We start from the raw sequence: 15,397 nt of genomic DNA on the forward strand, positions 1-15,397 counted from the left end.
TTGTATTATTTTATAGCCCACATGTGTTCCACGTGGGGATGGGAAACACAATAACATTGTATACATTTGTGCGCTTATCAATTCCTTTTACCAGTGCCGGCATGTTTTTCGGACTGTTGCTCTTTGCAAAACAATGATGTCTTTCTACGCAGATGAAGAGGAAAAGTTAAGGAAAATTTGTATTAGCCCTATTCTTGTATTAGGACTGTATCATCTGTGGAGCGCAGCCAAACACAATATTAAAAATCTCATCGCAGCTTTTTGCTCTTATTCTGTACTCTTATTTCTCTCCTCTCTATGTATATACATTTTATGAGCAATGCACCATAATAAACAGATTCTAATTTTAGTTTACTGCATAGATCTTATACGGAGGTGCGAGAGACTTGGAAAGTCCTTTGTGCCGGTCGCTCTCAAGCAATACAACGAGACTCATGATGGTCGCTTGCCAAGGCCTAATAGGATAACCTAGGACAACTGTTACCTTGCACTACTGGAACAAAAGTTCTACCGACTCTGACCTCTAACATACTTTTCCCTGTGAGGGTTGCTGTGGCGTCTTGCTGCGGCTCCCTCTATTGCTTAAAAAAGGGGAAAAATATATATACATTGTATATTCTTGATGTATTTGCACTGACTTTGGTCACTTTTTCTGGCCCTGCACTATTGGGTTGTGTTGGTTGTACTGTGTACTCTAATTGCTGTGTATGGCGGTGTGATACTGTACTTGTGTTGCATTGACTAGCATTGACTGTTATGTGCACTTTTTTGTTTGGCACTGTCTGTTAAGTTGTGCTTTGAGTATAGCTTTTTTGTGTGTGTGTGTGATGTGTCACTTATGTGCGTTGAATGTATCGTGCTCACTTTATGTATATATTCTTCTTCTTTTTTTGCAATAGCTTTTCGACACTTTATGTTTATATTCTTCTTTTTTGTGCTTGCTCTTGGACTGTACACTACAGTACTCTTTTTCTTTTTCTTACTTCTTTGTAACTTGTAACCTTAAACTGCTGTGCTGCCTCTGGGCAACTGAATTTCCCCCGTGGGATAATAAAGGTACTATCTATCTATCTATCTATCTATCTATCTATATATCTATCTATCTATCGATCGATCGATTTTCTCCTTTTTTACATTCTTCTCTTTCTCTCCTCTGTGTATGTAGGTGAGTGATTTGCATCAATTCTTAGCCTATATTTTAAATCACCTTTATCTGAATTGCAGGAGACGCAGGATTCCACCAGGTTACTTAAGGTATAGTAAATGAAATAATTTCCACCCAAAAAATCCTTCTCTACCCTGCTAGCATTACTTTGAAGTTCGCATTACTTTGTGAAAGCCTTTCAACCAATTTAGTTGGAAAAACTTCTTAATGAGGTTGGAACCTCACTGCTTACACATTTTACACTTTTGATGTCATTATTAATCAACATCGTTATCGTTATAAACATAATTTCTGAAATAAAGTCTGGAAAGAATACCTTTTGGTACATTACTAAATACTTATTTTAATGGTACTAAATGTTCACAACACTCACTATAATAAGTGATTGAACATGCCTGCTTCACTGCTTCACTACTAATACTGTATTTTATCCCAGTTAATCAAATTATTAACATTATGATGAATGTCTCTTCATCTTTCTACTGCAGAAAAGAAGTACAAACAACATAGAGGTAAGAGACAATATCCCCTTTTGGAGCTGTGTGGAACACAAGCTCCCTATACGTGGCCGTGTGTGTGGGTCTGTCTGTCTGTCTCCGTCCGTCCGTCCGTGTAGCCTAAACTTCGGCGCGTAACTAGTGCCGCACCATTTACGCCACTCGCGCAATATATACATCAAAATGTGCGGCTCGGCCGGGAATGGTGTTCTATTACCTTTCGTTCCGATCCGCCTTACCATGCCGACGTAATCGGCAAAAAACTACGCTTAATTGTCCCCATTGACTTATAGTGGGACAATGCAAGAAATCACTTTCAAGTATTTTTCTCTCGTAAACCATAGGAGCTACAGTTTCAAACCTCGGAGAGGAGATTTTTTGGAGCTGTGTGGAACACAAGCTTCCTATACGTGGCCGTGTGTGTGGGTCTGTCTGTCTGTCTCCGTCCGTCCGTCCGTGTAGCCTAAACTTCGGCGCGTAACTAGTGCCGCACCATTTACGCCACTCGCGCAATATATACATCAAAATGTGCGGCTCGGCCGGGAATGGTGTTCTATTACCTTTCGTTCCGATCCGCCTTACCATGCCGACGTAATCGGCAAAAAACAACGCTTAATTGTCCCCATTGACTTATAATGGGACAATGCAAGAAATCACTTTCAAGTATTTTTCTCTCGTAAACCATAGGAGCTACAGTTTCAAACCTCGGAGAGGAGATTCATAATGATTTTAAGAATGAATCGAAAAATAATTACATCACTCGGCCTCATGGTGGCGCTATAACGGCCCACTTTACGTTTTGCCCCGTAACTCTTGAACCGTAGATCGGAAAATTAAAATTCTTTTTTCCCTGGATTCCTTGGGTCAAGACGCATCTCCCCATATAGGCCACGCCCATTTGCGCCAGGATAGATTTTCCGCCATCTTGAATTTTCTCCAAAACACACTTTTTGCACCTTTTCCTACATATTTTCTTCAAATGTCACAAAAATCGGTACACATGATCCTGGGTGACCAGAGAGGTGCTGTTGAGTCTAGCCTGCCCTGAGCATCAACTGCAATACACACACACACACACACACACACACACACACACACACACACACACACACACAGCTCCACTTCGAACAGAGGTTCGATTTTTGGAGCTGTGTGGAACACAAGCTCCCTATACGTGGCCGTGTGTGTGGGTCTGTCTCCGTCCGTCCGTCCGTGTAGCCTAAACTTCGGCGCGTAACTAGTGCCGCACCATTTACGCCACTCGCGCAATATATACATCAAAATGTGCGGCTCGGCCGGGAATGGTGTTCTATTACCTTTCGTTCCGATCCGCCTTACCATGCCGACGTAATCGGCAAAAAAAGACGCTTAATTGTCCCCATTGACTTATAATGGGACAATGCAAGAAATCACTTTCAAGTATTTTTCTCTCGTAAACCATAGGAGCTACAGTTTCAAACCTCGGAGAGGAGATTCATAATGATTTTAAGAATGAATCGAAAAATAATTACATCACTCGGCCTCATGGTGGCGCTATAACGGCCCACTTTACGTTTTGCCCCGTAACTCTTGAACCGTAGATCGGAAAATAAATTCTTTTTTCCCTGGATTCCTTGGGTCAAGACGCATCTCCCCATATAGGCCACGCCCATTTGCGCCAGGATAGATTTTCCGCCATCTTGAATTTTCTCCAAAACACACTTTTTGCACCTTTTCCTACATATTTTCTTCAAATGTCACAAAAATCGGTACACATGATCCTGGGTGACCAGAGAGGTGCTGTTGAGTCTAGCCTGCCCTGAGCATCAACTGCAACACACACACACACACACACACACACACACACACACACACACACACACACACACACACACACACAGCTCCACTTCGAACAGAGGTTCGATTTTTTCAGTCTGAAGAACAATAAATTACAATTAGTCCACATACAGTTATTCTGCTGTATGTGGAATAACTGAATACAAAATGCTAAAACATAATCTTTGACACCAGTCAGAGGCAGCTAGCTCCCTGATTGTGAAAGTGAGAATCTGTCAAGTTTGTGAGAAATAAAAATAGTGCACCTTATAGGCTGTTTCATACACGCAAAAAAGGTGTCTGTGGGCAGTGTTGAATGTCACTTTCATCATTCTCCACCTCCCTCTCTCTCTCTCTCTCTCTCTCTCTGTCTCTCTCTCTCTCTCTCTCTCAGGTGGAGGTGGACAGTGTTACAGTGCACTGTACCGTAGCATCTCGTTTCGCTCACACCGTCATGACCTCCAGTGCTCTGAACAAGGCCAACTCCTCACAGGAAATCTTCTTTGAGGTGGAGCTGCCCAAGACCGCCTTCATCACCAACTTCAGCATGTTAGTGCCATCTCTCTGTCTCTTCTACTGTGTCGTACCCTGCATGGCTGCCTCTGTATCTCCCTGACCATTTACACCACAATGTACCAAAGCATATTATGCCTGCTTTTGGAAATGACAACTATTAGTGATACACCCTTGTTGCGTTCTAACTTGCGTTCTAACTTGCTTCCAATTTGCTTTTCAGGGAAATTGATAATCAGATGTATGTTGGAGAGGTCAAGGAGAAGGAGAAAGCTAAGAAGCAGTATGAGAAAGCTGTCTCGTCAGGACAGACTGCAGGACTGGTCAAGTAAGTCTCCGAGCATGTTACCGGGAGAGGGATGAAATACTATAGCAGATGACATTGCCATACAGCAGAGAAAGGAAGGGAACTCCTACTGGCATTAGAAATGGAGTGCCGGAAGATCGGCCTCTAGCTCCACACCAAGAAAAAAAGTATTGACAGTTAACATGGAGGACAAACTCGTTACCACTGCCAACGGGACGGTGCTTGAGGTAGACGAGGACTTCAAATATCTCCGGGGCTGGAGCGCTTCAGTGGAACAGGACCCGAAGGTCCACAGGGCATTTGCCTGCAACAGCGGAGCGAACAACATTGCAGAGCTCAAGACCCTAATGCTAGACAGGAGGGCAATTCGGGAGTCCCCAGTTGGTTGGCTAGACCACACTCTCGCATCGCCTGGTACACTACATAATCCCAATTGTTCTTTTGTTCATTCTTTTTGGTTTGTCTGTGTTCTAGGGCCTCTGGAAGAAAAATGGAGAAGTTCTCTGTGTCAGTGAATATTGCGGCCAATAGCAGCGTGAAATTCATTCTGACCTATGAGGAGCTTCTTAACAGGAAACTAGGCCAGTATGAGATTCTGACCCGGGTCAAACCCAAGCAGCTTGTCCGCAACTTTCAGGTGGATCTCCATGCATGCAGTATGTTCACATCACACTGTTTATAGGAGCTCTTCAGACATTTTCAACCTTATCTTCATATAACTGGTTGTCACTAATGCTCATTATAAGATGGCACAATTTCCACTCTGCACCTGGACAGCACTCTGTACTCTGGACAGTTCAGAAACCTAGTCTGGAAATCCAGACTGATTCGCTATGTTGAGTTTTTTTCTTTTTTACCTAGCTTCTCAGTCGTTCAGGCTATCAGTAGCCTGGGATCCGTAGCATTTCGTGTTTCTGATCCGGTCGGTTGCGGAAACAACCAACGTCATGTTGTAGTCATCAGACGGACTACACTTTGGCCGGAACTACCAAACCGGAAACAGTTTTAATCCAAAATAATTCCCTGCGTTCAAGGGCATAATTTTAGGGCCTACCAAATGCAGCATAGTTTTTTGTTAATTTGGAAAAATGTGTTTGGTATATCCATCTTTTAGTCCAACTCGTAGCGAATGGCAAGACTACACTTCTCAAGCATTTAAATAGGGACCAAAACAAAGTGACGCCACTTAATTCTTCTGCTAGTTTTCGGTTTAGGCCACGCCTAGACTGAATAACACGACCTGTTTAAAATGAATACCAGGCTTTCCTCCGAGGTGGAAAGTCTGGTAATGTGAGGTTAGGCCTTCAGTGACATCATCGATAAGAATTCCAAGGTAATAGTAAATACAGACAGTATTCCTGGAAGTCAGAAATCTTGTATGAAATGTACCATCATATAATGACTATGAGAATTAGCGAGGAACAATTATATGAATATACGTTGAAAATGAGTGAAGTGGTCCTTTAATGAAAGGCTCATCTCACTGTGTGTATGTTTGTGTCTAACTTTACACAGATTGTGGCAGATATCTATGAGCCACAGGGTATTGAATATGTTGATGCCTATGGAACCTTCTTATCCAATAAGCTGCTCCCTCTGGTGGAGAAAACCGTCACAGACAAAAAGGTAGAGGGCTAAAAAATGTCTCCTTAATCTCTCAAAACCCTAGCCTGTTGAATAATACACCAAACCTCCCTATAATTAAATTATTAAATATACATCATCTTCCATAAATCCAAAGCACACTGTAGTTTTGTAAAAAGAAAAAGTAATGAGTACAGTAGGTGAGCAACTCATTACAGACGATGACCACCAGCGCAGGCCTCAACTTGTAGATCGTTTCTTAAATCTGTCATGAAAAATAAAGGCATTTTGAATGGCACTAACCGCTCCTACATCGAGCTTTGTCTGTTTGTCCCATGTCTGTCCGGACTGTGATTGGTCAATTGGTGTCCACTGTCCAGGGTCACATTGGCCAAGCTTCGCGGGACGTTTAGGGACAGGTCGTTTTTTAAAGAAGGGTACCCCGGGCCCTGGAGAAAAAGAGGGGAGGGTCATGCCTTTCTAATTTTAGTCAAGGGGAGGGTCAGCTAATGTATTTATTTTTGAAGCGGTGAAAACCGCTTGGCTTTGTGTGTATCACGCCCATATATGGTAATTTCAGTCCAGAATGAACAGGCTTTTTCAAAAACAGAATGTCCGTTTAATTACCATATATGGTGATCTCAGTCCAGAATGAACAGGGTTTTTCAAAAACACAATGTATGTTACCTTATGTCCATATATGGTCACTCCAGGCCAGAATGAACAGGTTTTTCCTGTCCCGTACGTGCAAAATATCAGTCCAGAATGAATAGGCTTTTTCAAAAAGCAAAATGTGTGTCCCATGTCCATATATGGTCATTTCAGTTCAGAATGAATAGGCTTTATATGTTCACCACTTTTCACTTATGCATCTCTTTAAGATGTGGTTAGTAGACTGTTTTGATATAACTAATAAGTAATTACAAATATAGACCTATTATACCAACTGTCATACCGGCTCTCCAAATACATTCAGAATAGAGGTTTTATCTGTCCACCGCTTCACTTCGAACCGAGTTTTGATTTTTTGGTCCAATAGTCAGTTCTTGATTGATTGATTGATTGAATAATTTATTAGAAGTTTGCAATAGAAAAAAGTACAGTTTCATGACAGCACAAATCACTGGTACAACTAAAAGGAGATCCTAGTAAGCTTTACGGCTTATTTACACAGGAACCACAATTGCTCTTTTTTTCAATTATCACCAACACTTGTCATCATCTTGGCCTTAAGTGGAGAAGCATAATTGCTTTGATGCAATTAACATTAACAAGTGTCAATGAGCATCAGCTGGACAAAAATAAAATAAAATAAAATAAAATAAAATAAAATCATAAATAACACCGCTCACTTCACACTGGGTGTGATTTGTTTAGATAACACTAAAGTGTGCCTTGGATTTATTGAAGGAAACCTGCTGTTTAAAATCTCGCTACGCTTGAGAATGCATACTTTATTCCAGCGACAAACTGCAGCATACTGAACCATCCAAATAGCGCCTGTGGCAACACACCTAAGAAGCACTTCTACAGGACCTCTTGTCTTCTATTAGACATGTCAGATGTCAGTTTGCACTATAAAGTGAATGTATTATATCCTTCTTTCAGGCACACATCTCCTTCTCACCGACACTGGAGCAGCAGAGGAAGTGTCCAAAATGTGATAGAACTCTGATCGATGGAGATTTCATCATCAAGTACGATGTGAAACGGGCCACAAGCCTAGGGGACGTTCAGGTCAGCTGTCTGTTGTATCTATTTTAATCTCATCCATTTTTTCCCTCCTCCTCTCTTTAAAGTGCGCTGTTGCAATTTGATTGTACTTGTTTTCATTCTGTGAAGCACTCTGTGTTGGCCTGTTGTATGTAAGGTGCTGTATAAATAAAGGTGCCTTGCCAACAAATACACCGGTTTGACCTTAAAATCTTTCTGCAAACTATTAATGGACACTCCTGTCTTACAGTAATACAGTTACTATGATCACATACAAACAAACATACATACTATAAGTTGCAGAGTTCTTGACTTGACCAAAAATGTTATCAATAGTCGTACAGTTACTGTTCTCCCCTTCCGTCACTGCTTTCTGAGTATACAGTCCATCTGTCTTTTTTTCCCCTCAGATTGTGAATGGATACTTTGTCCACTTCTTTGCACCTCCTGACTTACCCAGAGTTCCAAAGAACGTAGTGTTTGTGATTGACGTTAGTGGATCCATGGATGGAAATAAAATAAGGCAGGTGAGAAAGTGTACAGTCTGCGAGACAGAAAGTGTGTGAGAGAAAATGTATGGAACTACAGTATCGTCACCTTAATAAACTGGCCTAAGTAAAAAAAAAAATAGGTTTTCAGGATGAAAAAAAAAACTGATCCAAAACAAAATCATTTCACCCAAAATGGTTATAAATAATTATGACTATCAATGTAGAAATAACACTGTCTGTCAGTTATGTAACATAAGGATCAAATAGGATTAAACCTTGACTTAGGCAAAACATTGTATATTTTGTCCTACTGTAAGTCACACTAGTTGACTAGTATATCTCCTTAAAAGGGGCAGTAACAGCATGATCCTTTTCAATTAGGAGATAGGCAATTTTACCAGAGGTGGCCAGTGTCATGAGGAGCTGACTTGACTCAAAAAATTAGTTAGGCCATTTAGTTTATTTTCCGGACTATAAGGCGCACTTAAAAGCCTTTAATTTTCTCAAAAAACTACAGTGCGCCTTATAGTCCAGTGCGCCTTATATATGGATCATTCATTGACATTGACATTGACATTCCCTTTAGCACAGCTCCATCTGTTTGATGCATAACGCAACGGTAGCGTCTATTATGTGCGCCTTATAGTCAGGTGCGCCTTATATATGAAAACAGTTTGAAAATAGACCATTCATTGACAGTGCGCCTTATAGTCAGGTGCGCCTTATAGTCCAGAAAATACTGTAAGTTGATGGTATATCATGTGGGCTATTCTGTTGACCTCTGATCTTGTTACCCTGTGCAGACACGTGAGGCATTGCTGGCCACCCTCCAGGACCTGCATGAGGACGAATACTTTGCTATCATCTTGTTTGCTAACGATATGAAGCCCTGGAAAGAATCTCTTATCAAGGCCAGCAAGGAAAACGTGGCCGAAGCCATGACATTCGCCAGAGGGATACATGCATGGGGATGTAAGCATCAGAATAAGTCACATCTTGGACGCAGCATTAAACGATTCCTACAGGTTGGCTCGGGCCGCCTGTTCAGTGGGCCTTACAACCCCCCAGCTAACTTCAGTTAAAAGGTTACAAAAAACGGGGTTACTTTAGCCTGCAGGTTCTCTGACCTAGAACAATAGTGTGTTGCCTATAGCAACTACACTAACAATTTGCGGATATCTGCGGTATGCAGATATCCTCTCCTGACATGAAAACTCCCCCTTCCCATTGAAATGCATTGGCGGAACGTGGACTCTCATAGGTACTTTGGTGTGGGTGCAGCCCTATGGTGCAGCCTAGCCTTATATTGAGAAACTCCTGCCGAGACATCTGCATTGTGACACCCAACGTCACAATGCGGAAGTCTCGGCAGGTATCTCTTAATGTAAGGCTAGGTGCAGCCTAACAGAGTAGGCTATTTTTACATTGCAGTACTGATATTTTTACTTAAGTAAAACATTAGAGTACTTTTTCCACCACTGACTATCATTGTACACAGCTGACTGTGTATGTTCCCCTTCCAGCTACCAATATCAATGGTGCAGCACTGGCTGCTGTAAACATGCTGGTGAAAGACAGACAAGACAACATCCTCCCAGAAAGGAGTTTCGACATGATTATCTTCATGACCGATGGAATGCCAAATGTAGGTGAGCTACATTTTTTAAATATAATACAATGAAAGGACTAATCCTGGACAAAAGGTAACAGTACAATTTAGAAAACTGTCACACAGGGTTGGCAAATTCATTTTAAAGAATACAAAAGCAATGAACATTGGCTTGAAATGTAATAGATTATTCCTGTATCAGAGTTTTATATAGAGTTATTTACAACACTTTTGGGATAATTTCTCACATTTGTTTCACCACTCCTCAATAGTAAAAGAAAGGTTTGTGCATCCAAGGATTTTATAGGTTACCTCTCTAACCATTATAGTTCAAACAACACCCTAGAACCGGTAAATAGACCTTAAAGGAGTAGTTCACCCCCAAAATGACTTGTTTTTATTCTATTGATTACTCACGCCATGGAGACACATTGGGTCCCAATCCGGAATCAATGGGGGTAAATGTACTATAATCAAAATGTTGTCTTAGGAATGCGACAAATACAAAATAATATTAATGAACTCAAGTCTCCATGGCGTGAGACTGAATAATAGAGAAAAATATATATATTTTGGGGGTGAACTACTCAACAACTCACACGCAGATAAGTACAGTAAGATAGCGGACATTAAACAGAGTGACTATAGATAGGCATTGATTATTACAGGGTTGTTCATATTTAATGCTTATCGTAGAAGTGGGTGTGGCTTTGTGACGGAAGTTCGTTAACGAGACCAGAGTGATTATCTTACGCCATAGGCTTATGTGCATTTCTATGAATGACTGAGTTAGTCCAAATTCATTAGAATAGTAAATAGATCTGTTAGATAGAGAGTCTACAGTATTCGGGAGGAACGTAAGTTTGTAGATTGCATGGCAACAGTAGCGGCCCGAACCTCTAGTGCTGTATAAAATTAGGTAAAACATATATGTACCTTATATTTACATACTGTACAGGAGAAGAACACCTCCCAACAATCCAAGAAAATGTCCGCAAAGCTGTTGACGGAAAAATGTCTCTCTTTTGTCTGGGATTTGGAAATGATGTGGATTACTCCTTTCTGGATGTGATGGCCCAACAAAACAAGGGACTGGCCCGCAGAATCTATGAGGCCTCAGATGCGGCCGCCCAACTCCAGGTGCAGTAAGGAAGGGTGTGATACAGGATTTATGATAAGACATGTGATAGGAAACAGCTATGTAAGTAAGTCATTTTAAGCAGGTATTGTAGAAGGTCAAATCCAACATACATGTATGCAGAATACTGGATTAATACTGCTGACTGAATTTAATAGATCAACAATCTCAGTGTCACCTCGACTGGATCTCAATAAGACCCAGATTAAGGCATTGGCCAACATTTCAGTTGACCCCAGGGGTCACCATGTCTGTACATGGACAAATCCGTGGCAAAGACTAGGCTTCGTCTGTGGCAATTGCTTTGATTTTCTGTTTTACACACCATTATAGTTTATTATGGTATACTTTTGATCATAACACCCAATTACTGAATGCCAAGTTGTCATACATAATATGTATGACACTGATTTACAACCAGACGATGGCACATTAGGAGTCCACTAGTACTAGGTTCTCAAACCAAGGACCCCCTTAACTCTGACAGAATACAAATTGAACCAAATGGACCCGTAGCAGGTGTACAGACCTGTCAGGGCCATCTCGAAATGTTAGTCTATCCATTTGAGCTGCCTCTAGCAGTGTGTGAATTATTTTCTTTGCTTACAACAGTCGTAATATATTTAGTCCCTCACTGCTCCATAACTCCTGCCATGTCCCCCTCCTGTTTTAAACATGTTTCAAAAAAATCAGCTCATCTTCAATCCTCAAGGTAACTTGATCTATTTTAGTTCTCTCTAGACTGCTACTTTTATCACTGTGTGGAACACACAATGTGGACAGTTGTCACCGACACTGCCTTATATTGGTTTAGCTCCTACAGTACTACCTAGAGAAGATAGGACTTCTGGGTTGAATTAAGTGAATGTTGATCTTGTATATTTCCCCCAGGGTTTCTATGAGGAGGTGGCCAGTACTCTACTCTTAGAGGTGGACCTTCGTTACCCTGACAACACGGTGGATTTGCTGACCAACAACCACTTCAATCAGCTGTTCAACGGCTCAGAGATTGTGGTGGCTGGACGACTGAGTGACAATGACATCGATAACTTCATGGTGGAAGTGTCCGCCAAGGGGGTGAGACAGAGTCTCTTTAGCTGAGAAAGCACAGCATCGCTCACTCATTTACTCCCATGACCCCCATTGGACTGCATGAACCAATGGTCTTGGTACAGTACCGTAATTGCAGGACTATAAGCCGCACCTGAATATAACTATAACGGTGTCCTTCCTGCTTCATCTAGAGCACCCCTGGTGGCCGATAGCTGTAAAAATCTATATATAAATCCTTGTTAAAGACCATTGGAAAACTAACTAACAGGCCGTTAGCTGTAAAAATCTCTATATAAGCCACACCGTTGTATAAGCCGCAGGGTTCAAAACATGGGAAAAAAGCCACGGCTTATAGTCCGGCAATTACCGTATATGTCTTATAGTTGAAAAGTGTTACACACAGCTATTTACTCTCTTCTCTTTCTCTAGTCTAATGAGGACTTTCAGGTGCAGGGCCAGGCGACCGCTGTAGATTGGAACGTTATCTACCCAGAGAAGGAGTACATCTTTGGAGACTTCACAGAACGTATGTGGGCCTACATCACCATCCAACAGCTACTGGAGCAGAGGTCTGTTTGAATCATCTCTAGACAGCTGCTCTGTCAGCACTTTGAGACTGGATTACTGGTTTTCTTCTCTTTTTTCAGTAAGACTGGCACTGCAGAGGAAAAAAGTAATGCCACAGACAAGGCTCTTGAGATGGCCCTGCAGTACAATTTTGTCACTCCACTGACCTCAATGGTGGTCACCAAGCCTCAGACTGAGGATGGCGAGAGTGATTCCCTCATCGCTGACAAACTGACTGAGGGTAGGGAAGATGGAATGAGAAGGAAAGAAGTGTGACACTTGACTGTTGTCTTGTGTCCTTTATGACACAAGCACTATTAAAACAGCTGAATCCATACGTTGTCATCTTCTAATATATTTTATTTTCTGCAGAGCAACGACAAACGGCAGAGAGACTAGGTAAAACATTTTCCTATTTCCAGCCAAGAGAATAAGAATGGTTTCTGCTTCCAATTGGTTCATTAAAAAATAAAATATTATAAAAAAAGCATCGGATGCTATTTTGTGTATAACCAGGTGTATCAACAACATCATATCGACAGTACTCACCACCAATGAGAACATCATTGCAATATGCTGCTGCTGCTCCCACATATTTTGGTAAATACCCAAGTGCTAACATATACTGTAGCTCAGCTTCAAATATTGGCAGCTGACTTTGAAGCATCCAATGTTAACTGTGCTCTCACCTTGATAATGTCCTTTCAGTGGATGGAGATCCTCATTTCATGATAGAGCTTCCAAAGAGAGATGATGCACTGTGCTTCAATATCAATGACACACCAGGAACCATCTTCAACCTGGTTAGAGACACAACCACAGGTGATAAAAATGTGATTATCTTATCATTTATAATTATTCGCAATGTCAGAACCAAAGGTACTGTAGTGCACAACTTCTGATTATTATTCTGACGTCAATTTTACATCTGAATAGTGTTGAGTTTTGTAAGAGTTAAATGGTAAGTTGGGGGACCCTTTTTACTTCCTCAGGAATTTCAGTCAATGGTCAGACTATTGGAGATAAGAAAGTTGCCCCCGATGGTAAAATCAACACCTACTTTGGGCGTTTCGGCATCATTCACAAGACCCTCGGGGTGAGACTGGAGGTGACCACTGAAGACATCTCTGTGTTACAAGATGGAAAACTTGTCAAGTTACTTTGGTCTGATAAAACTGACCTCAAAGGACCAAAGTAAGTTATTGCTTTTGAGAGTACCTTCTCACTCAAATATGATATTTAAAGTTAAGGCTGAATTAGGGTAAGCAAATGTCTTCTTTTTTATATATCTATATACTTTTTTTATCCCTTAAAATGTCTGGGTTTGGAGCTTGGAGCATGACGTAACTGAGTGGCTGTGGCTCCTTCATTCCGATCAAAATATTCTCTGAGCTGAATGCACTAAGCTCTGAGCCTCTGACATTGAATCAATATGCCACTACCTCTCTTTTTCTTTCTGTTAAATTCATTCTGTTATTTAATTATTATTATTACATTCTAGAGATAACATTTATGAAGCATCTTTAAGTAAACAGTATCTTCAAGAGGCCGGGCCAAGTGTCCTCTTTTCTGGGATTCAGAACGTGGCCACCCTATACTGAATCCCTGCTGCTCACCCTTCCAGTGTACACCTACTGAATATCAACATTTCCTTCTCCCCTCTCTCTCTCGTCTGTTCCTTCCCTCCCCACTGCCTCCCTACCTCTGTTCTCTCTGCCCTGACCTATAACGCTATGGCCCTGACACCTCCTTTCCACCAACAGCATGGATCTTCTGTTGACCAAAGACTGCACCCTGACAGTCAGTCTAAAAGATTCAGTAAAGTTTGTGGTCCTGCTACATCGGGTCTGGAAGAACCACCCATACCACCAAGACTACCTGGGCTTCTACACCCTGGACAGCCATCTTCTCTCCCCATCTGTTCATGGACTGCTAGGTACAGAACATCACACTAGGGGGCAGCACTAGGACAGGATAGAATCTCAGTACCATACTGAAACATCTATTCTACCCTCCTCCATATCAAATCACCCCTAGGTTTTTTTAAGCTTTCAAAATAACTGACCCCCTTTGACATACTGTACAGTAATCATGTAGTTAACTTGTTCAACCCTCATTCATGTTGCAATATGACAGTATTACAGATGATGACACTAATGGTTATAATTTAGGGAATCCAAGTAAACATTACAAAATATTTTTAGATGCTTAATTCTTCTACATACATTGTGCAATGGGCCAATTTAGTTTCAGTGCAGACTAATAGAGAATAAACCAGAATTCCAGGATGATTCCATTTTGAATTAATAAATAAATGACAATGGTCTGTCCTCCTCCAGGTCAGTTTTACCATGGGGTTGAGTTTGAGGTGGGAGATCTGCGTCCAGGAGAGGTCCCTGAGAAACCTGATGCCACCATGTATGTGAAGGGACAGGAGCTCAACGTGACCAGGTACACATGACTGTCTCATCCTATAGGCTGAATGAATATTTATAGATCTGGTACAGATAAAAGTGTGTCTTTGTCTTTGTTTCAATGTGCTGTACAGTTTTCTTTATACATTTGAATAATTATAATGTCTCTTTCTCCATTGGTCCACAGAGGCTGGCAGAAGGACTATAGGAATGATGTGAAGAATGGAGTAAATATTCCCTGCTGGTTCATTCATAGTAATGGAACAGGCCTCATAGATGGAGATGCGTCAGATTACATTGTGTCTGGCCTGTTTAAGACTTACTGATAATCGGTAATAGAGGCAATGACAGGTTTCACCGGGTTCCAAATGTACAGAACAAAATGTTCATGATTATCATTCTGTAATTGTAACATTCTATACTGACGTAAACTGCAAATATACACTAAGATTTGTTTTTTTTTCTTCTTTTTTTTCATGAGATGTGGCTTTAATTGATTGGCACATTGCAGAGAGACAGCGTTTCAGCAAA

General features: G+C 41.2%; 1 protein-coding gene across 1 annotated transcript in view; it reads left to right on the top strand.

Moving 5' to 3' along the window:
- LOC308287054 (inter-alpha-trypsin inhibitor heavy chain H3-like) overlaps positions 1-15,397 on the top strand; it is a gene marked incomplete at its 3' end in the record, with an annotated part of 30,989 nt that overhangs the window by 914 nt on the left and 14,678 nt on the right. The window contains exons 2-22 of the mRNA XM_080728175.1: positions 1,225-1,254; positions 1,654-1,677; positions 3,872-4,026; positions 4,214-4,318; positions 4,772-4,934; positions 5,813-5,923; positions 7,490-7,618; positions 8,005-8,121; positions 8,889-9,057; positions 9,609-9,734; positions 10,653-10,834; positions 11,724-11,909; positions 12,315-12,454; positions 12,533-12,693; positions 12,825-12,851; positions 12,969-13,052; positions 13,161-13,274; positions 13,445-13,646; positions 14,216-14,388; positions 14,792-14,903; positions 15,054-15,186. Of these exons, the coding sequence (XP_080584301.1) occupies positions 1,225-1,254; positions 1,654-1,677; positions 3,872-4,026; positions 4,214-4,318; positions 4,772-4,934; positions 5,813-5,923; positions 7,490-7,618; positions 8,005-8,121; positions 8,889-9,057; positions 9,609-9,734; positions 10,653-10,834; positions 11,724-11,909; positions 12,315-12,454; positions 12,533-12,693; positions 12,825-12,851; positions 12,969-13,052; positions 13,161-13,274; positions 13,445-13,646; positions 14,216-14,388; positions 14,792-14,903; positions 15,054-15,186 (2,643 nt within the window). The remainder of the gene's footprint in view (positions 1-1,224; positions 1,255-1,653; positions 1,678-3,871; positions 4,027-4,213; positions 4,319-4,771; positions 4,935-5,812; positions 5,924-7,489; positions 7,619-8,004; positions 8,122-8,888; positions 9,058-9,608; positions 9,735-10,652; positions 10,835-11,723; positions 11,910-12,314; positions 12,455-12,532; positions 12,694-12,824; positions 12,852-12,968; positions 13,053-13,160; positions 13,275-13,444; positions 13,647-14,215; positions 14,389-14,791; positions 14,904-15,053; positions 15,187-15,397) is intronic.

Source organism: Nannobrachium achirus (genome assembly GCF_963921795.1).
Source record: "Nannobrachium achirus genome assembly, chromosome: 6".
NCBI classification, from domain to species: Eukaryota; Metazoa; Chordata; class Actinopteri; order Myctophiformes; family Myctophidae; genus Nannobrachium; species Nannobrachium achirus.